Here is a 24,552-nt window from a genome sequence, read left to right on the forward strand (position 1 = left end):
TTTGACAGATGGTCAAGACACCATAGAGAAGTTGATGACTACATTATATTTATACGCACTCTTTCGCGTAATTCGAGGCATTTGAGCGCGAAATTTGCGATTCGCGTTATAGTGAAATCGCGTATAACGGGGTCGCGTAAAGCGGGGTATTACTGTACCACTGGACATGGGTCTCATACATAGGTTCCCAAAAAACTGGTTGGAAATTGCTACATCCAACGTTTATCAACAACCTTAAAACAATCATCAACATCACCTTGTGGGAGAACATTCTACACTACGTTTGCAGATTTTCGTATTTTGTAGACTTTTATCGTTTAAACCGGTGATTCCCAAAGTGACCTATATCGACCCCTAGGGGTCTATGACAACCTGCAAGGGGTCCACGATAGTGGATCGCAACACATACACTGATAGTACCTATTTACTTACATCATACTATTTTATAATATTAAAACATTTACAATAATATATAAAATAATATAAAAGTACCTATGAAGTAAAAAAAAAAGTTTATTTAATGTTACGTATATTTTACATAACAGATACAAAATTTTATTTTGAGTAGTTTTAATTTAAATTCAATTAATAAATGTATAAATTAACATGTGTTTTTACTTTAAGTTTTTAACACTAAACTTCACTACAGTTAGAAATTTACAGGAAATCAATATCAGGTAAGTAGGGGGTCTACCCAACACGGAAAAACATGGCAAGGGGAACAAAAAAGTTTGGGGAACTCTTGAACTGTTCCCAATTCCACTGTCAATTTTTTTATTAGACGGACGGAGGGTCATTATTACATTATCGGCATTTACAAATTCCGCGGACTAGAAAGGCCAGGACAAAAAGAGTCCATAACCCAGACCTCATTTTAGATTGCAAGGCACGAGTGCTTCCTCGGATGCCACGGTTTGAATCATCATATTTTTTCCATCACCAGATTGGCCTATTCAATGTTCTTTATATTTACGACTGCAGAACCATGATGTTTCTAAAAATTATATGAGTCAGGGTTATAATCTTCTGTGTATATTTTTGTGAAATTTTCACTAAACTAAATTTAGAAACCAAGAAGGTGAAAAGATCGCTTTCAACCGGTTCTATTGTAAATCTATAGTGGAGTCCTAAGTCCAACAGTGGAACGTATGAAATGATAACAATGGTGATAATATTAATCCAATAAAAAAATTAAAAATATTAAAAAAAAAAACACGTAACAACAACAACAGATGTCGTATGATATCATTAAAAGGTCGACGTTCTCTAATGGACGCCAATATACTTAAAAATATTTGTGCTCGCCATATTAACTGTTCGGAACTGTTGTCCGAGGTAAATTTTTGAATTCCTGCAGCAAGAACACGTTCTAGATCTCTCTTCTTTTTATCAACAGCTAAGACAAATATCTGTAAATGTACAACCTTATATAGGACCTGTGACCTCCGCAATTCATATATTAATGATATTGATATATTCTCGTGCACTCTTGTATCTTTTAAAAGACAATTTCATTCGAAGTTACTGAATATACACAATACAATTTAAACCTCATTGGAATGTGACTGCTTGCTGTGACTCGTAATTATTACTGTCTGTTCTGCAGAATGCGCTGGATAATTCATCCTTGTTTAGTAATGTTTTTTGTTTTATTATTGTTCACTTTTATTCACTAAATGTTCTTAGTGAGGTTGTTTTAAGGTAACATTGGTAACTAAATTTATACTTCTATGTTTGTAATTTCTAACTGCTTTTTATTACTGTTTGTCTCCAATAAAGTAGAATAAAAAAATGAACTGTCAATAACTTAGTGAAGACTATATATAAAAGCAATAATAAGTTTCATCTGTGAGTATGATGTATAAACGTCTCTCAGTTTGATCGGTCGCATGCGCAATACAATAGATGTGATGTTATTATTGAATGCATGTTTGTATAACAGTTGCATGTCTGCGTCCACCACCAGGTCGACGCCACCACGCGGGCTACCATCCCTCCAGCGACGGCGACCGCGGCCCGACCACCAGTTACCGTCCATCCGCCGTAACAAGCGGAGCTTTACCGCGAAGCACCACGCCCGCGAGTGTTCGTACGGAGCATGCACTTGTTTTCACTTTCTACGGACCCACGTTGAGCGGTGAGCGACACCTTTCTATTTGACTTACGCGCCTTTTGCTTTAAACCCCTTTTTTTTTAATCCGACCGGCCGGTGTTACGAAATCATTGTGCAAAATTAAAAAAAAAATTTTTTTGACAGTTATATTTGTGACGTAAAAAAATGGTTTTAAATTATAATTGTTAGATTTTTACATCATTCGAAGTGTTACGTATATTAATAATTTGCTATTATCTGTTTACTGGCACATAAACAAAAAAAATGTTTATATGAATGACGTAATAAAAATCATTCGACCAAAGATTGTTTTTACTCTGTTTCGTGATAATTCTTTTTTAAATCTATTATTGTAAACACTGTCCCATATTTTGATTGCAATAAAAATTGTCTACATAACATAAGCTATGTGATACAAAGTCTTATTTAAAGGCATCACTATATATATCTAAGTTCACAATAATTAAATAATACTTGATTTAAGTGTCTGTTCGTATGTGTGTATTGTTTTATTAAAGAAATTAAAAAAATAATATAGAACGTTTCGTCTTGCGTTTTTTAAAAAAATGTCATTATATAAATAATTTAAAATTCATGCATAAAACTAGTGAGGTAAAAAAACTATATTTATGTGGTAATGAAGTATTTAAAATCGACCTGAAATCGAACTACGCGTCTGATACAAAAGGTACTTCAATCACTGAGCCACCGGGTCATAATCTATCTCGCTTGGACAAACATTAATCCATATATGTCATATGTCAAATAGCATATGCATGCATCAGTCTAATAGTGTCCAAGGCAGTCGACTTAACCGCTTATTGACTGTCTAGGTCAGGGGTATGCAACCTTTTCGCTTCCCTGCCTATATATGGAGAAACGCGTATTAATTTACAAGTTTTATATTATGAAACGCACGTCTTAAGACGACTTACTATGTTAATAGAAATCATAAATCGGAATAAAATAGAAGAGGGAAAAAATTCGAATGTAATAATGATTCAATACATAATTAATCATAATTAGATTATAATGTACAACAAGTCTTGCGATCGTAAGTCGCGGCTTCGAATCCCAGGGTGCAATCTTATATAATTTACACTTCGCGCATTAAGCACATAGGGTTGCCACAACAAACAAACGTGTTTCCAGAGGATAGACAGCAGTGTCCATTGCGTACTATAATACCACTATCACCAACTGGCCGCAAGCGTATCAATTATGGTATATCACCCCATAGATATTTTTGGGGTAGCCCTATGCCTTGCAGTGTAAAATATATAAATCATAAATATTATTAAGTGCTATTGATAAAAAAGTAATAAAAGATTGTGTTCACTGTGTGTATGTGAATACTAATTTTTGTATTATTATTCTCGTGTTGTATTTACTATTAACATTATATCATAGCAGTACAAGTCAAGAGATTTCTAATAAGACCCATCGGAAACGTAAATATCATGCGACTTCCGATGGTCGTCTGTCCTTCTCGTGATCGAACGTCCTGCGTTTAGCGGTGATTGATAACCAGTCTAGAACCTTAAGGTTCTATTTGTTCTGCCCAGTGGCGTACCTAGGGGGGGGGGGGGGGCGGTGGGTGCGGTCCGCACCGGGCGGCACTTACCTTGGGGCGGCATTTTTTATATTTACTTATAGTTGTAAAAAGCAACTTATTCATTTTATATTTTTTCTTTCTTGAATAATAAATTATTATTATGATTATTAGAAGAAGAAAATTGTAAAACGAGATCAGATGCTGGAATATTACTCAATTCTATGTAATCTTTTTTTTTTCTATGTTATCTTCATTTATAGGAACCCGTCCTTTTGGAAATTAAGGACGCTCAAAAATACCTGCAAGAAAAAGGGTTAAATGTCCACCAATGCCATATAAAACTAAATTCTTTGCAAACACATACAGACAGAGATGGACAGAATTATAAAGGAATAAAAGAACGCTTCGATCAGTTGCATGGCCTTGTAAGAAAATATTCGTGTATAATACCGTGTAACCTACTAAATGAAGAATTTGAATGCCAAATAAATGACTTGATTGACATTGATAAAGAACAGTTCCATATTAAAAGAAAAAGGATCCAGGTTTTTATGGCTGTACCTACACTAAAAAAAGAGGCAAAACATTAGAAAAACGGGGAGAAGGGCCCTCTTGATCTGCTAAAATTTATTCAGCAGTATAGGTTGGAAAATTCTGTTCCCAACGTTGTAATTTTGTTAAGAATTTTTTTAACAATTTCAATCAGTGTCGCTAGTTGCGAAAGAAGCTTCTCAAAATTGAAGTTGATAAAAAATTATCTTCGTTCTACAATGAGTCAATTAAGACTACAAAATCTTGCAATATTGTCAATAGAACGAGAAATTACAAATAATATAAATTTTGAGAGCATTATACATAATTTTTCTAGTACGAAAGCTAGAAGAGTAGATTATATAAATATATTTACGAGTGCATACAAATATGTCTAAAAAAATTACTCTGTGTATTAATTAATATTGATTAAATAACTTAATAATTTATTTATGTGTAATTAACACAATTTATTTATTTATTCATTTATAAAAAACACTATTTGATTGACTTATAATAGAAAGGGCGGCAAACTGGAGATCGCCCCGGGCGGCAAAAGTTCTAGGTACGCCACTGGTTCTGCCCATTGCCAATTAAACTTGTCCGCTGTGCTGATATATATGTAAGCAGTCTTTACATATATATAAATATAAATATATATATATACCCTAAACTGCCCTCTCTTTCATGTCTCTCATCTCCATCCAAAGGTTGTCTAGTAGATATATATAAAGACGCTTTTACAAAAGGATAATATTCAGGAAGGTTCTATTGCTAGATTTAAAAAACAAATTGTTGACAAAACAAATGTGTTCTAAGGATCACTACACTGTAAATAACTTTAGAATATTGCACGCATTGGGAATAATGTCTACGCCTCCAGGCTGTTTTATTGTTTACAAATAGAGAAGACTTTCTGAAGCATTTCATCCGAAGAGGCAGACTCAACTTGAAGTCAATAAAAGATATAATCTATTGTATGTTAAATAAAGTTTATTTGAATTCATGTAAATATATCCAACTAGCAATATGAATGGCATCTATACACCAACGCAGTATGTTGTCATGGCTGTAAAATCAGATGTGAGCTCCCAAAAAATGTTAAAATAAGATTGTCTGTTCCTCTGATGGTGCAGAGGAACTTTCGAGATATTCTTTGGTTAAAGTCGTAAATAACAATGGCGTAATATATTTATTATAATCGTTTCAGTGTATAAACGTCCGAAGTTATCTATGGGGGATATACTTTAATCGCCACGCTTGGCAGGTAGGTTGGCAATCGCAATGAGATATTATGGTACGCAAAGAACGCTGCTTCCCATCCTCTGAAAACTTTTTTATTAGTAATGGCATAAGATTGTATCCCGGGATTCAAACCCAAGAAATATGTATTGCAAATCTCAGTTCCTACAGCAGGGCTACCACAGCTAAATGTTTACTATGCTATAATTAAAAAAAAAATTGCGGGCCGTGAGTTGAACACACCTGGATGATGTAACATCGTTCACGCGCCAATTCTGAAATGCGCAGAAGCGCGCGGTTAATATATACTTACCTGTCAAATACGCGGTCTTATTATTATTAGATCGTCTTATTATCGTCTCTTAGTACATTCAATTACTCTATTTTAACCAATCATCCTGGATAAATGAATGGGAAAATATTGGTTGTTAAATTAAAAATAATGAGTTGCCTTAATAAGCGTTATCCAATGTTATGTTCTTGTCCAGCTAAACGCTTCGACGATCGAACATACGGGCTTGTGCGGTCGCCATAGTTTTCGATTTCCTTTGCTTATGTAACAGCAGCCAATTTACTCATCGAGTCACCCATCGTCCGCGAGACACTATGTACATTTTAATCAACAAACATCGGAAGAACCGCACCCTCGGTGATGTTGATACGTTGTGTGAAATAAAACATTACATGCAATTACTCAAACGACATTTAGAAAGTTTGTACGTTTTTGTAACTTCTTTATTAGTTATTTAGTCTCATTAGACGTGAACGTTGGCAGAGAAGTCATGGTGGTGGTAGACCTTCTTCACCGCCATTTTCACTCCAAGATACTTGGCACCACTACATCCAGGTGTTATTCCGTGGAGACCCTTAACTGATCAACTTATTTTTTTATATAATATCTTCGTAGTGAAAACTAAATAACCGCATTATTTGAGCTCCTCTCAAGATTGCATTTGACAACACATTTAACTATACGTTTTTTATTTACATAAATATATTGAAATTTATCATCAGTTCAGTCGTTGGATGTCCACTGTTGGACATAGGCCTCTACTTTATATTTCCAATAAAACTGCATCCATGCTGATCTTAACTAGTTCATCTGTCCACCTTATGGGCGAACGTCCAACGCTGGGCCTAGATATTAAATTAATCCTAAAAATTTTAAACAAAATCTAAATTGTAGAACGTGTAGTGTTTTTGATGCTACCATATATGGGCAGTATAGATATATATTCTACTGACATTAGCGTCCGTGCCTTAGTTTTTACATTTACGTTTAACATTTACGATTTCTTAGCTTACGTTTTAGCTTGTTTCAGTTTCTTAATCTATTTTAACGACATCCTGATAATGTCCAGTTTTTAAGATTACGTTTCGTGCGACCACTTCCCCATCCCTGCTCCATATTGGCATCTTCAGGTTGTGCGCCAGTATGTGCGGCGGTTGCCTTATTCGTCACATCGATGAACCTTGCGATCGCATCTTGAGTCGCGTCCGTGTAATGCACGCACGAGTTCATGTGACGTGATATTGCTACCGCATGATGGACACTGTCACGACGGGCAATAGAGACCCTATTGTCTAGGGAACAGATGTCGGTGTATCTAGGGTCGTACGGAAGGACAGCCCCGTAACCTGATTCAGTTTGTGTTAATAATATAATACTTTTATATATCCATCGTCATGATTATATTTTTACTTAAATGAAATCTTGAGAAAACTACAAAATCGGATTTCAAACCTATTAAGCGTATTAGTGGATTTGAATCTCTAATTTTAAAAATGAGGAACACTCGGCATATTTCAATAATTTTTTTGTGATTAGCAAAACATTTGCAAATGATTTATATTTACATAAGATTCTACGAGGTATTTTTTTCGTAAAATAGATATTTCTGCATTCAAAGTAATGTAAAAATTGTATGTATATTACAATAAACAATTGTATTTTTAACTATAAGTGAATCTCTACACAATTGTATTAAGACTTCGAAACAGATGCACAATTAGATTATCAGTTGCAGATCGATGTTGCAGACGGAGTATGGTTGCACACTAGTGTTGTGATTGTGCAACCGGCACGACGGAGTCGATCGGTTCTCTCGTGAATTGGTTCACTCCTTTTTGTTGTCTGTCACATAATGGCAAAGTTACAACACTATTTTGCAACTATTGTGTGTTAAACTAACAAATGTATTCTTATAAAAACTTCCTTATGTAAATAAAAAAAGATTCGTCAAATATATTCCTAAGCGCGAAATTCGAAAACATTAGAATTAGTTATGGTTTGTAAAAGAAATAAAAAAAAATATTTTATTAACCACAGATTAAATTAACTGATCCAAATTGTCACACATGACATTCAAATCAAAGAATACAGATTATTAACAAACACAAACAGACACATACAGACAAAAATTGACACTGCTCAAAAACAGAATTCTAAGGGATGGGTAGCAGTGTCGTCTGCGTACTGTAATACCAAACTGCGGTCATTGACCCTCCTGCCATAGATATATTTGGGATATATCTGTACCTTATGATAGACGTCTATGGGTTGAAACGAAGAAGAGATTAAGTCAATAACATAAGGTGATATCTCTTAACTGCGTTCAATTAAACTGCTGAAGGCCAATCGCTTGACTTAAACCGTTAATAATCTCTTTAAATTGGTATTTCTGTAGCGAAAGTTCTATCGTATCGTAATACAGTTAGTAATCAAAATATTCTTTATTCGAAACGGCTGTTGCAAGCACATTTGAATCGTCAATAAACATAAAATGTCGGCATTGTTGTCCCTACAGGAAGCTACCACCAATTCGGAAGGCAGCTCTGAGAGCCGTCGAGAAACTCAACAGTTGCTCTTTACGAATATATCTAATAGATTCAGGCGTTACTTTGCGGAAGTCCATCCTTAATTGCGCATTTATCAGCGGGCAAGCGGGCGGTGCACTTTATTGCACGACTACTGCTACATAGCGGAAGTAGCTATATATTAGTCCTTTTCTTACTGTACGAATATAGTTTTATAAAGAGTGCGCGACAATAATTAGCTTCCCAAGTCAGCATTAATAACATTTAATTTCACGTATTAACATCAGTATAGTATTCTTGTATAGATTTAATTTAATGTTGGTTTTAAATCTCTCCAGTGACAGATTTGAAGTTATTTATATTGTACATACGTATAGCTAGTGCCATAAATGATCTATTTAATTTTTCTTACTTGTATTAACACAGTGTCTGTGTTTTTTTTTTAATATTTATGCGAACCAAAAAAATATGATAGATGTGTTGCACCCAACAGTAACAATACTAAACCTAGTATTAGTGAACCTATTCAAAACTTCTCACTAAGAATCCTGATCTGCCTAAAAATGCCAGCAAGTGTAAAGAGGTTTTATATATTTATACTGCTGCAACATAAACTTGGTTATATAAAGTTAAGTTATCAAGTTCTTGTTTCTATTATATCCACTCTTAAAATGGTTGATACAATTTAATAATTTTTCTTTTATGTTTAACTAAATATTTTTAGACGCAAGTTTGTATAAAGTATTTTAAATACATTAAAATATATTTAATATTAAGTACATTTGCACTGGGAACGCCTTGTCGACCCGTGTCTCAACGCACGTTGTATATAACAGAACATAATAACATTACAAATGTACTGCTTTGTATGCAAAGACGTACGAATGGCATTGACGACTGTAAGATTTATCTGTTTACTTGAACATTGCACAACATTGTTTTGAATAAGTTCTCATAAACTATGCAATGAAGTTGCTAAACTTTCGTTTTATCTTTGTGGAATAGAAAACAAAGGCTATTTGGTTTAAATCTAATATATAATTTAATTTAAATACGAAACTGTCGCACGAAACGTAATCATAAAAACTGGACATTGTTATGGTGTATATATAATAGATTAAGAAACGTGAGCAAATAAAATTCGGATACATTGACGCAAATTTAAAAACAAACGCACGGAAGCTAATGTCTGCGCAACATAGAGCCTAATAATATAAAAAAAAATACGAAACCGTGCTTCTTATACATCTTTAAGCTTACAGAATAATTTTAATAGTCAAATTTAGATAAAATAAAATAGCAGCGAATGTTCAAGTTACCTGCGATATAAATTATAGCTGTGTGTATATATAAGTTATTTTTTTCTTTTTACAATTTATTGTGAATAACTGTATACGTGAAAAGAAGAATCCAAAATTGAATTCTTCTGTGACGACTTCTTTCAACTTGAAGCTAAGAGTTTTCTGGTCCAATTCCAAACGTGTCCTGATCTGTTACTTTTATATATCCTAATAGAAATTAATTTAAAAGTTTTATTGACACCTAAAAGTCCTCAACTTGAGGTGTTTAATGAGTTTTTATTTGGTTCTAAAATCCAGATATTACAATAGAGTTTGTTACTAAACCCTTGCCGTTAACGCGATGTAAACAGATCCAATTGACGCGCGAGATAGATAACAATTCTAGCCGAAATGTATATATAAACTAACATTGATTCACGACCCAGGCACGAAATCTTTATGTTTGATCGTATGATCTATTTACAAGCCTTGTTAGTGATGTTTACGTTTAACCCGATGAACTATTCACAAGCCTAGCTCGTCATGCTTGGGCCAAAATTTTCATCACGAGTCAGACTCATTATAGCACGGCAAACGGTTAAACACACACACACCTAGATGAAATTGTATATTTATAAGTGCACAGAAGATAATTGTTCATGGAGTGTCTCTCTCTCTTCCTATATATATAGGAGGTAATTACCCCCAAAAAAATTTATTTGGCTAAATTTTTAATCTTATTTAATTAACTCTATCATAATGTAATAATACTTTAAAAGACGAAAGCGCTTCGGTAACAAGGAAATTTTTCTCAGACGCCATCTCGGTCTATCATGTTCGTCGCTTCGTCAAGTTCAGCTGGGCACGGTTGTGATCCAAATGTTCACATGGCGTGTAGTATCTCTGTCAGTACCTGATAGATTCAAAAATCATACATACAATCGACGTGGAAATTTGATGAATTAGTAGGAAAAGTATTTTTTTTTTTTCATTAGTTTATGTTTGTAGTATAAAACTGCCATTTCATAAGCTAACCAAGAGATGACATCTCTTACTATGACTTCTCTTTAATGGGTAAGCTGTCCGGAAGGCTGTGTCTACATCTGATTTCCTCTCCGAGGAAAAAAACTGAACAAAAGCAATTCTAAGTTAGGCTTCGTTGGAATCGCTGCTCACCACAGTGCTAACGAAGACTCACAGAGTCCCCGAATCGACACTTAACCCTTTCTACTCCAAGGCTGTTATATAGCATCGATAAAATTTAATTGAATTATAGTATCTTGCAATTCTAGAATATGTTTCATTCATTAGTGATTCAAACATTTTTGTAACAAAAATCTTTCCTGTTTTAAAATTTTCCGCAAAAAGAAGTATTACACCATGTCGAGTATCACTCGACAGTGGAGCTTGTGGAACAAAATCAGTGTCGAGTGACACTCGACATTGGAGTGGAAAGGGTTAATAAGTTAAACAAGTTGGCACAAAATAGAAATAGTGTTTTGTATAACTTTTTAAAAAAGAAGTCTCGCATAGCGACACGAGATTCAATACACCTTGTATACAATAGTATGAAAGTTAAATGCTCTCATAAATTAATTATTTTTTACGATAATTTAAAAATTTACTTAAATATGTTTAATGAATATAACGACACAAGACCGGATTAGATTTCCAATATTAAACCATATATATTTAGACATAAAATTACAATTTGATATTGTAGCTTGTTAGTCTGAGATTAGTTTTGATCTGAAGCTTGCATTTTAAAATAAACATCTGTAATTGCAGTAATATATAATAATTTGCAGTACTTGTACATACACAAATAAACGTAATTATTTGTAATATAAACTCTCTAACTAAATCTCCATTCTTTTATCGGACTACTAGACGCAGGCATAAGTTTCATCCATACGTTGTTGACATACCCAAAAGTCGAACTAAACGGTTTCATAGCTCGTTTTTGGTGAGAGTCGCCATGATTTGGAACTAGCCTGCTTCTATTTTTCCTGATGAGTTGAACTCTCTTTAAGAGTAGAGTGAACAGGTTTCTTTTGGGTGAGCGTGTACCACCTTCATCTTTCTCTACACTTTCCACCAGGTGAGATAGAACACAAACACCTATTCCATTACAAGTATCTAAAAAAATTGGTGATATCGAGCATTTGAAACGACCGTCACTAATTGCGTCGCATGTAGGGCAGGGCGTGGCGGATTACCGACCACATCGTCACACAGTGCCAGACAATAGCTATATACAGGATGATTGTTTATTGAAAACCTTATACACAAGAAAATTTATGTTTATATATATATATATAGAAAAAACTTTTTGGTAACAAATGAGCTATATATTCAATTCTAAAGCTTTAACACAACAACCAATTAAACCAACCAAAAAAAAAACATTAAACCACCAAAAAAAAAAAACATTAAACCATTGCGTCGCTTTGTGATCAAAAAATTACATGTAACTTTAATCTAAAATGTTTTTTTCTAATAGACAATAACCGTTAGTGTATGTGATCAAACAATAACAGAGACGAAAAGATCATACAACAGAGAAAGATAAAAACGTAACTATATGAAAACGAAACACGCGTCGCTCCATACGCGTTTAAATATTCATGAATGTTCGCCTAATCTTTCAAGCAAATGTAGTTCACAGTCGATAACACTTCGGCTTGGCGATTACTAAAGTGAACACTGATTTTAAAAATAGAAAATTACGTCTTACATAATTTTAATTTTAAAATTAAAAATTTCGTTACACCATATTATGTTAAATATCACTTTCGTTTCTACATTTCTGAACGTTTCATTGCGTCTAAATTCTCCCGCCCAATTGTCTATGGTCATTAGAAAGGGTCGTTAGAAATTTTTAATGACCGCGGGCAAAGACAATGCAGTCTTCAGTCCATTGGCAAGAGCATCGCGTGGGAATCTCTTATTACCGGCTAAATAGTGTTTTTATTGCAAATTTTACGATGCCGTCTTCATTACTATCAATTTAAACTATCATACATCAACTTATAAAATGATTTATAAATCTTTCACACGACTGACTGAATTAAAGTTTTTTTTTTAATTTGCTGTGTAAATAAATTAATTACTTTTAAGACATCAACGTGGTCTGCGAAACAATCCTTAACCACTAAGCTGTCACTGCTTGTACTTTGAGTAGTGCAGATAAAAAATGAACTCAAAAGGTAACTAGCGTACTTAACAATATTTGGATTGATATTCATATGTATTATTGTCGTTGTCAAAGTACTATTCTGTAAATAAATAAATTTAAAAAAATATATTAAGAAAAATAGGGTTATTTAACTCAAGAACAGCCCCATTAATTCGGCATTGATTAAGTTGCATCTTGAGGAAGGATCCTAGGAAGAGAAGATATAGAAAGAATAAAAATTAAAAAGTACACACTCTTTTAACATTTTCTCCCATATAAACATAACTATGGGATCAAACATATAACGCGATCAAAGAATATTCTGCGCTAAGAAGTATTAAGTAATATGTATATATCATATTTATATAGAGTAGTTAAAACACAATCGTGTTTATAAAAAAATTAATATTACAGACGAAGATATAGACGATGTTTCTAAAGTACCAAATCAAATGCAGGATAGTATAATTGAATTAAAAATCTATTTTTACAAGCAATAATTTTTAATAATTATTATTATTAAAAATTAACCGATCATTTTGAAAAACATATTTTTACTAACATTACTTGTGATAGTACAAATTCAGTCGGGGCAGCTAATTAAAAAAAAATATATCATATATCTCAAAACGTTATACGATTAACTATTATCGAACAAAATATTCTACGCGTATTGGAAATTTTTCATTCGATATTTAAATCAACACACAAATCCGAAAAGAGTTTGACGACACGTGAAACGACATCATAAATATATTGAATATATTTTCGTATTGACAAATTTCAAATGAATCTTATCAAAGAGCCGCTCGGCAATCTCCGGCGGCACTCGGGCGTCTTCGGCGCGCGCCATGACGCAACCACTTTCACCCGCGCCGCCCAAACGCGTCCACTCCGATTTTGTAATTATATCGGAATGCGATGCTTTCTTATTCCGGTTCGATTCGGTTTCCTCGCCGGTTGCGCAATAACCCACATCAGCTATACTTCCGTATGTACGTGTCCACGAAACGGGAAACTGGGACTGGGTGTCAAGAGCATTTGACAGCCGCCATTTTGCTTTATGACCTATTTTATAAAACGAATGACATTTCTTTATATTTTTTTTCATACTCATAAACGATTTTCATCCAATGGACCATTTTATTATGTAAATAAAAATAAATGCGATTAATATATTTACAAATAACTTAAAATATAATATTATACGGTTGTTTTTATTGAGTGTATTTTGTACATGAAGGTCCTATTTCATATTTATATTTTTGACGTAATATTTTTAATTTTATTTTATAATTGCAAAATATGATGAAGTATATCTCTGGAAACGCTTTAAAAAGATAAATGTATAGCTTATTTACTGTCAATTAATGTCTGATACACACAAAGAATCAATGGTTTCAGAAATAATAAACTACTTAATTATAATATGTAAAGGGTTATTTTTAAGGTTAGGATTACTGCGTATTAAAATTATTTATTGTTTACTATCTGTCAACGCAGACTGTACTGTCAGACGACCTGTCACATTCATATAGAACAAATGTCAAATTAAATGTAATAAGTTAGAGAAATATGAAATAAAAATCGTCATATAAATGACATTACTTTTTAAAATACTATATGTCATATTTTATCTGTGTAGTACATAAGTTTTATCTGTGCAATTATGTCCAAAGCATACAATACTTTGTGTTGCCATTGTCCGGGTTGTCTGTAGCATCACAGCAGGTGCGGGTGTGCGTTTACGCAATACACCTGTAGAACTTATTTGAATGCCCGTTGTGAATCGCTTTCGCAACGGATTGGCAACACCGCTCACTATGTGGAAGCCCCCGCGTGCTATCGGAGCGATCGCCTAACAATGCCGCGCCGCGCCTAATGTCAAACATTCCCGCCTCTCTTGTCTATGGGTTATTGTTATACTAACATACTCATTAAAGGTTAAAATCTAAGTTTAAACGTTTTAAATGCCTTCGATAAATGTTTGTCAACATAGGACATTTTAATTTCAAATAAATTAAGTAAACTCTGAAAACGGTTCATTGAAACTTAGCTTACATTTGTCTGGGATACTAAAACTTCGAGGAATGCCTCTCCTACAGTGGGACTTCTATAGATGAAATGACGATGATGTAAATTTTAATTAATACGCACATAAAGATCTTCTGTTTTGTGCATTCGAACATATCCTACAGCTCTTCTGCAATCAATGGCTTAAAACCAAACTTGTAGGTTTCTGCTCTGGAAATATATATAAACGTATATAACCATTTGTTTACGAGATCTACATATGTACAATAAAAGTCCACAATTAATTTCAGATATTAGAGATTTATACCTAACTAATAAAAACATGTTTTTCTATTCAGGAATAATATACTGATGTTAATGCGTGGAATGAAATGTTGATACTCACACAGGAAGCTAATTATTGTCGCGCACTCTTTATAAAATTATATTTGTAAAGAGCAACTGTTGAGTTTCTAGCCAACTTTTCAGCAGAACTGCCCTCCAAGCCGGTAGCTTCTTGTAGAGATAATAATGCCGACATTTTATGTTAATAGACGATTCAAAAATGCTTGTAATAGCCTTTACGAGTAAAGAATTTTTAAATTGACATTTGAAATGTATTTCCGAAAGACTAAATTCTGAAATACTTTAACCGCTTTATACAATAGAAAATCGACGCTATGAATAGAACACACGACTTTATAAAAGATTTTTAATGTAAAAGCCCTCCCGGAATCACCTCTCTATCCCCCCACACACACTTGTATATATAGGTAAGCAGTCATTCATATACATATATATACACACATAAGTATATATATATATATATATATATATATATATATATATATATATATATATATATATATATATATTATAAGACTGCTCTACCAAGATCACACGACTTCTAGAAAGATATTCATGATAGCTATAAGAAGAATTCCTATAAGTTGTCTTCCACGAATCTTTGCAAGCCTTCAGACTGGACAAAAGCTGCATATCTCGTTTTGGATACGACTAATATGAATTATTGCACTTTGAAATGAATGGAAAAAGGTATTGAAAAGATATTAGCTCATAACAAGAAGTGTGTTATAATGTCATATATAACAAATACATTTGTATAACTTGTTGAATAGAATTAATAATTTAAAATCAAAGTTATTGGAGAGATTAAAATAGGATCGCAAAGTCTAATTCTTTCAGTACACAGAAGAACACTAATCCAGAAAGATACTTCTGTGTAATACACTTGACGAGATAGGCAGTGCCTGATATGTCTATGTTTAGCAAATAACACCAAGGAATGAAAAGGGATACGCAAGAAGTATTCTAGACGTCTACCAACATTTAATAAATAAAGAAGAAGAAAAGAAAAATAAATAAAATTTGTGATAATTTAAACAAACTTTATCTACGCAATAAAACTAAATTATCTATTTACGATATACTAAAACAGGCGTATGCTCGAAATAGCTTGTATCCATGTCAAGGAATTTGCATAGACGTTAAACTGTATAGAATGCCATTTAAAAACTTGAAAACAAATCTAGGACGAATCCATAAACAAACTGCAATATGGCGGTGTTGTTACAACACATGCTTGTTTAGGCTTCATCATTCCGAGTTCGCTTGTCTATGGCATACAAATGCGTCGTAAACAGACGAACAATCGCATTGTTCAACTACGCAAATTTATATTTTAATTAACTGTTTAATAATGTTGTTTACTTTATTAACATGAGGCAATTTAGTAATTCTTATTTCTGTGTTTAAAAGATACTTGTTAAAGAAGCTAGCGTGATCCTTTTTGATAAATTTCTGGAGCAATGTGGTATTGAATCTGGTACGGATCAGATTGGACCAGCTTATGTAGCTGCAGCCTCGTGGTCACTGTATGCGGTACCACGGCATGTACCCTGCAAAAAAAATTGGGTTTAATTAACAATAAAAAAATAAGGGTTGATCGTAGAGGGGTGAAAATTTAAGGTTGTATGTATTATTGTATGCTGTATCATAAAAAGAATAAAAACAAAAAATTTCGTCCAAAAATTAATATTTTTTTTAAGGGTGAACAACCCTTATCACTTAGGGGTATGGAAATTACATAGTAACCGATCCTCAGACCTACTGAATACTGCATATAAAATTTGGTAAAAATCGGTCAAGCCGTTTCGGAGGAGTAAAGTAACTAACATTGTGACATGGAAATTTTATATATTAGCTATATATATATATATATATACAAAATATACTTATTACAAATACATTGACTGGGAAAACCCAAATAACTGACGATCGACATTTCATCGCTCGGAGTCCCTCGATGCAGGCAGCGAAAGACTGATCATCGTGGTGATCTTCGGGAGAGGCCTATGCCTTGCAGCGGGTGTGGTCACGTTGATGACCTTTCGGCTTTATATATGCCTATAACAGATGTCTAAGATAGTTATCCTCACGTGACCAGAGTTATTCGTGATGGTTCTGAATAGAAAGTGTACGTAAACTTTGTAAAGGAATAATTTCGATATAAAGACATAGAAAGGCCAGATGCAAACCACAATATTTTCTTTTCTAACCATAGAGTGCGGATCTAACATCGCGGGGTTTTCCTTTCATGGTGACGGCGGCCGTTCAACCGGCGCCTGTCCGTTTCACTTTTGCTTTATCTTAAGTTACAACGTATCAACTTCGAAGATAGTGTAGCAGAAATGTTTCTTATATATGACCTATTTTTATCACTGTCTTTACGTAAATTTCTGACTATAATACTTGCCTCAAATTTGTATGAAGATTTTAGGAAAACACATTTTAAAATTATTTTCGTATAATTTTTATTTTTCTATTTTCACATTATTCGACGGGTCAAAGATAATGTACCAGCCCTTTCAATGACACTTTAGTAAAGAAGTGACAAGATGATGGGCTTTACCTTTAGAGAGAAATGTAAAATGTGTTTACATGCTTCTTTTTAATGATGTACAAATAAAAATTTACATTATTTATGATCGACTAACCATCGTTCTAAGCACACACAGGCATCCGAAAAACACATAAGACTAAGACCATGTTTACTACTTACTAGAACTTATTAAGACTTCCGTCTGAAAACAGTTAAGAACAAAAATTTGTTAAGTAATCATAGGTAAGAACGCGTCCACAGACATCCGCGTACAAGCGACAGCGACTGACATTTTTTCCGTGTAAACACATCCTTATCTCGTTCCAATCTCTGTCCGACAAAAACAGTTTGGCAATATTCAGTTATTTATTCTCGGTTTTATCTCTATATCTAATTTCGTCTAAATTATTGTTACCACAAATTTGATATTTCAATGTTATCTCTGGACTATAATTCTTTTAATATTTATTTCAATATTTCGAAATGAAATCCAAGAATAAAAATACATATATACTATATTTTCTTGTTACTTTGTGACTGTTTATTGCCGACAACAATGTTTTGTTTTTATATAATGCTTCCTGTGAAAGTCAATGTCTGTTAAAAAAACCTGCTTTCGTGTCTTCGTATAATAACTGGCAAAACATTTGTCGAATTTATTGACAGTGAAATTTTTGTTAAAAAAATACTTCTTTTTTTAAACATATAATACGGTAATAGAACAGCAAAATATGCGTTTTAATTAAAACAAAATGGCGCGCTAAATTGTCAATTATAACTGAATAATTTGTGAATATTGCATGGTTTAAGGTTACATTTGACATTACATAAATTTTAAAAAAATCTGTATATGCAACTCTCACATTAAAATATTTCGTCTGAAAAATATTTATTAAATTTCCTTGTATTTCCTATAATTTTATAACCACTCTTTTTTTCTTTTCATTGTACTACTTTCTTCAATAATTATTTTACACAATTGTTAACAAGCCCAAATAAAAAACAGATTATATAAAGAGAATTACGCATAGACTAACTTATTTATTTCCATTACACACTTTGTTTTTAAAACAACTTTTTTTGGCCGCTAAATGACCTAAGAGAGCGTTTTAACCTTCCATTGTCTTTAAATTAATTCTTCAAGCTTTCTCCGAAACGCTGAGATGAGTTTCGAGTTCATTGTACATTTATTGCATATAATTACAATTTCCTTGTAATCGGTGTGTAAAACCTTTTTACAACAAAACATAAACCATTTCTTTAACGAGGTATAAAACTGTTTTGTTTCTCTCCTGTCAATAAAAGTACTATTATTTAATCTGTTACAATTTATTTATTGAGTATTTAAATAAACTTTGAAATAAGCGATTCATTTTAACTATTTAAAATAAATATTAAAAGCATTCATATTAAAAAAATGTTCATAGTGATGTACAGATAAAACAAAAAAATGTCGATTGATTCCCGCCAAAATAGGTCGACCGTATATCTCACAATTACATCAAAACGTCGTTTGCACAGATTAAAAAAATCGAAACATTGAGATAACCGAGAACAATATAGAGTGCGTTTTCTAAACGATATTCCGTGTGAAATGACGATAATGCGGGGTTTCGTGTGAGCATAAACGCGAGCGAGAAATCTCCCTACTCGGAACTTGTGGTCTACTTATTGACGTAGTTGTCCACGCGTGGGCCTTACGTAACTATCATCATTTGGATTAACTGTACGATTATTATTCGAAGTAGCGTAGACATTTTCTGTATACACACCGACATGATACGAATAAATTTTTTGGCGATAATTAGATAACCTACACTCGATTTTTATTTAAAAAAAAAAACGTCGTTTGACAGTTTATACTGATATTCAAAACAACATGTGTTTCTGTAAAATACAACGCTTTGGTTTGATGTGAAATATTACGTATTACTATTAATTCATTCCTTAGATGTTAACCTTGACATGTGCCGACACATAACGGCTGTATTTCAAATATGGCGTCGCCAAATTTAGTACTGATATTACATATGTTTTGGCGCCTTTAATTAAATCAATTACATAACTGTCACATTAAAATTACTCATCATCGACGCCATCATTTCCGTCGATAGACTGCCATTGCGTAGGCCTTCCTCAAAGACTGCAAAACGCATGGATTCATGGACAGAGTACACGGTTGAAATTCCTTCCACCAGCACTAAGCGTTTTGCTAACACTTTTATAGTGAGAACAGCCAAAGAACAGAATAACCTACCGGCCTCATTCTTTCCATTAAAATATTTTATTTCATTATTTATCGCCTCCGTTTTTGAAGACCTCTCGTCCTTCCCTGCTACGTGTAAGCTAGGACATTATTTACAATAGATTTTTCACTAGATTTTATTATTTCCACGCTTCTCTTTTGTCCTTTTTAAACGGTTTTATTTAGTTCGACCCGTACGGAATTTGTTTATTTATTTGGGTCAAAATTAGAAATTGAAGTTTAAGCACCTTCCCGTTGTCAGATTGATCTGAAATTTGGTACAGACATTTAATTTAGATGACAATACAATATAATAAAACCAATAACATTATAAATCTAAGATGGCCGCCGATACAAAATGGCGGATTACATATTTTTCGTTAACCTTCTCAATATGGGTATCAAATGAAAGGACTACACTAGTAAAACACGATGATTATGTCAAAATTTAAAATTCAAGATGGACGCCGTTCCAATATGGCGGACTAGTTACATGTTTCTCCACAACCACCACAATATGGGTATCAAAAAACCGTTTAACTTAAAAGTTTTTTAAATGTATTCATTAAGATCTTTCATTCCTTGTTACCTTTCATACATCGCCTCTCTTTCTTCGCTTTCCCTGTAGAATACTGTTACAACGAAGTCAACTATAATTTAGTAGTCTTCAAGAGTTAATAGGTTTCTTCTAGCCTCGTCATTGCTTAACATCAGGCGAGACAAAGGTCAAATGGTTTTCCCATAAATTATAAAAAAGATCCCATCGATGGCACGCTGCCCTATCTACTTTATCGTTGCTCCACCTAGTGGGAGCTCCTACCTATGCCAAGTCTACTAAGCCGTGATGGTACGAGCGATGAACCCCACCCATTGCCACTTCATGCGCGAAATGCTTCTGAGGATCTCTGCATTTTTTATTCGATCTTACAATGAAACTCCGAGCATAACACTATTTATTGCTCTATAGGCAGACTTTATGACATCCATCGTAAACGACCAATTCTCATATCCATACATAAGCCACTGGCAATACTAGCTTAACAAATACGTTCAGGAACTAACCGAAGGCTGCTCATCTGAATTTAATTCGAACGGATACTGAGTCTGAGTGTTTCAATTTCGACCACAGCGTCGATTTGCAACATGGGCTTTACCTGTTGTAAGAAATAAAAAATGACCACAAATGATCACTATAAATCATGGATGCAAGACCTCGGCCCGCCGGTCAAATACTGGTGGCCCACCGACAGCGAAAATAATACTCTCGTACATTCGAAAAATATTGAATTCTATTCCAGAATGAAACCAGAAAAATTTAATTATCTGTACTTCTGGCGGCCGGCCCGCCATCAGTTCATGATTTACCCGAGTAGCCCCTATTTTAATAATATTAGTAAAAGGTTAAGGAATCGTTGTATGAATAAGTTGATTTACAATGTAAGAGCTGAAGTTATTATTACACGGACGCAAAGAAAGTAAACGCAGTTCGCTGACCGCCAACCGTGCCACGTGAGACTGTGATATCTTCGCTTCGGTATTAACTTCGCCTGCAACTGCTATATAATCATAACTTTAAAATTAAATAAATATTTTTCTCTGAAAATCTAATATAATCCACAACTCAACTAAAATGAACCGATAACGGGATCTTTGCAACTTTTACTTCGTTGGCACATTTAGCACCCTTGTAGTATCAAAAGATGCAATTATAATATAAATCAATTTTGTAATTTAATATTAATCAATGAATTTAATTAATTCATAACGGATTTCTAAACGTTAGTCATTTGTTATTTCAAAGTCTAAACTTTGCTCTACTTTTAAAAATACGCTAAATTTTCCACCTATTATTCAAACATGGTAATGTTAAACATGAAATATATACTCACACAAGTCAAAATAAATGTAAACATTTTAATAATGTAAAATATTTTGTTCAACAGATGATTCCCGTAAGATACACACGGACATGCGCCGCAGTGTGGCTGTTTTGCGCCGTTGCCGTCCTCAGCGCGACGGCCGAGTCCGGCGATCAGAACACCACCACCACGAAGACCATCCGCACCACTATACTGCCGTCCAGGACCACGAGGACCGAGCTAAAGGTTTCCCGAAGCCTCAACCCCCTCACCACAGAAACCCTTAACGTAAGGACGAAGTCAGGTCACGTCACGCAGCTCATAGTCAAAAAGAAAGACTTGAAGTCCACGCCCTACGCCAGTAGTACCGCACCAGCGCCAACAACCGTCTCCATCAAAACTACTCTCCTTAACACCACAGACGACGAAAGAAATAAAACAGAGAGTAGAGATCAAAGGAAACTTAACTTTGTAGGAGCGGTGAACAGCGATCTAGCCGGCTTCGACTACTACCGCAACAGAGACAAGGAGGAAGGTTTCGATGACGTAAAAGCGGAGTACGGGAACTGGTCCCCTGTGTCCGTATACCCAGAATCACATATACAAGAGGACGGCGGCAAACCAGATGTGGACCCGGAAACCGCCAGCTACTACCCAACATACGACAACGAGAAGAAAACGGAAAACAAAAAAGTTTACATCACGTCGTCAAGTTTCCTTGACTACGGTGGTCGTGTGAAGAACTACAGGTTCGACCCGCATAACCCAATGATAAAGAACGACAGAAACCCTGTGTACATCGAGGTCTTAAGCACTAAAGTGTCGGACGGTGAGAGCGATACATTCAAAGTTCCCGACCCTGTAGTGGTGAATTCAGATCCGATGTATCTGAAGAAAGCTATCGAGAAATATAACAACAAACGTGGACGGTCTATTTTGTCCATCGGCGATGACGGAATTCCGGAAATTCACGGAATCAGAATGCCTGATGATGAATCTGATAAAAAGACCTGGCGAAACGCTAGAGTAGTCAATGGTGAATTACTACCTTACCCCGAAGGATACACTCCACCGAAGGCGATACCAGAGGCTGATGTGTATCCAGATATTTCAGCCGCTGAACCCGCACAGAGCTTCGGTCCGTTTACCAAAGAAGACAACTTTAAACACAAAGATGGACCATTTACCAAATTCGACAACATTAAGTTTGAAGCAGATGACGCAATCGGCTCCTACACTATTAACAACAATCCAAATTACCTGTACAAACAAAAAAAGGACAGCCATTACTTGAAATCCAATTACGGACCTTTCACTAAAGCAGACAATTCGAAAGTGGCCAACTCGAAACTCATCGAGTACATTAAACAGATTAACGAACAGGAATCCAAACGAGACTACTTCAGCGGCCGAAGCTCGCGGGCGAATGGGGACCTCGACTACGCAGAGAGCCACATCCAGAGAAGAATGCTTCAACACCCGGGAGACGTTAATTTTCCGAATTCAATAGCGTATACGCCTAAAAACTCTAAAATCAGCTTCGATGAACGAAATCCAGTCCTGCAATATGCTCATCCCGAGCTTGGAGTGCAACCTGCTAAAGCTACGCGTGATAGCTTCGATAACTACGAAACCGCCCCAAGAAAAGTTAAATATTACACAAGCGTACCGAAGAGCGCTCACCCTTACCCTATGGAACCCATCAACGGATATACACAGCAAAGATCTCAGAGTAAAATACCTTCCGGTAACCGATACTACGAAGATGAATACAATAAATTCTCCTATTACGAACGCAACCACAGCCCCAAGTATCCATTCACGTATGGCTACGTAAAGCGGATGCCCGAACCTTCGCTGTGGAAGAGATTTACCGACTCCATGAAAGACACGATAAATACCGCAAGTCAAACCGTTCAATCGCTTACGAGACCCATTATTGACCCAATCGCGAAGGTAACACAACCCGTTCTTGAACCAATTGTTGAAGCCACTCATAAAATTTCTCATAATTTGGGTCTATATCCTTCTAACGCAATTCAAACTCAGAGATACGCTCAGGATAAGATAGGTGTTGCTGCGGCTGCAGCTTCTGGAGCACCTGCGATGCTCCCAGCATTAGGACTTATGGCTGGTGGAGCAGCATTAGGCCTGGGAGCCGTGGCCATGGGCAGATTTTTAGATGTAAACTTAATGCGTAGCGCCGGTCTCAGTGAGGATTCGAATGATGATGAAATGGAGAAAGAACACAAACGCGCATTTGCCGCCGCACCTTACGACATCGATAGACAAATTTTAAGTACACAGAAGTTCTTCGACGACAATTATAAGATGCCCAGCGAAAACGTTTACGTGGTAATGTCTCCGGACGACGGCGAAGCCAACCGTGCCAAGCGGGAAGTGTTTAGCTTTTTCAACGCACCGTATCAAACTGATATTCTGAGAAGAGGCAAACACAGTGTGAAACGATCGCTATCGGATGATATTCCTGACGATTTGCAACGCGTGGATAGCGGCCTAGGAGCTTCTAGCTTAACGTCGGCCGCTATGGACCTAGTGAGACAAACGGATTGGAGAGACTCGCAGTGCGCAAAGTTTACATTTTGCCAGGTGCTCACCTCGCAGCCGTCGGATTCCATCTTCACGATGGAAAAGAAAATGGAGTCTCTACTCAAGATGTAAGTACAGCTAGAAATTTTATATTACACAAGTCACATTTACTTTAGACGATCCGTAATAACTCTCACCGAGAACTTAAAGCGACGGTAACGTTACTCAATCGCGTCACCGGCGACATCCGCGATGTCGAGTGTAAAA

General features: G+C 34.9%; 1 protein-coding gene across 1 annotated transcript in view; it reads left to right on the forward strand.

Annotated features, from left to right (window-relative positions):
- The first annotated feature begins 2,046 nt into the window (after window positions 1-2,046).
- The window catches only part of LOC137928450 (uncharacterized), a 33,908-nt gene continuing 11,402 nt past the window's right edge, over window positions 2,047-24,552 (forward strand). The window contains exons 1-2 of the mRNA XM_068771415.1: window positions 2,047-2,137; window positions 21,820-24,413. Coding sequence (XP_068627516.1) covers window positions 21,820-24,413 — 2,594 coding nt within the window. The 5' untranslated portion in view covers window positions 2,047-2,137. The remainder of the gene's footprint in view (window positions 2,138-21,819; window positions 24,414-24,552) is intronic.

The sequence above is a fragment of the Battus philenor genome, unplaced genomic scaffold (genome assembly GCF_028537555.1).
Source record: "Battus philenor isolate CCGP_79_NKW_IND1 unplaced genomic scaffold, ilBatPhil1.0.hap1 SCAF_11, whole genome shotgun sequence".
Taxonomy (NCBI): domain Eukaryota; kingdom Metazoa; phylum Arthropoda; class Insecta; order Lepidoptera; family Papilionidae; genus Battus; species Battus philenor.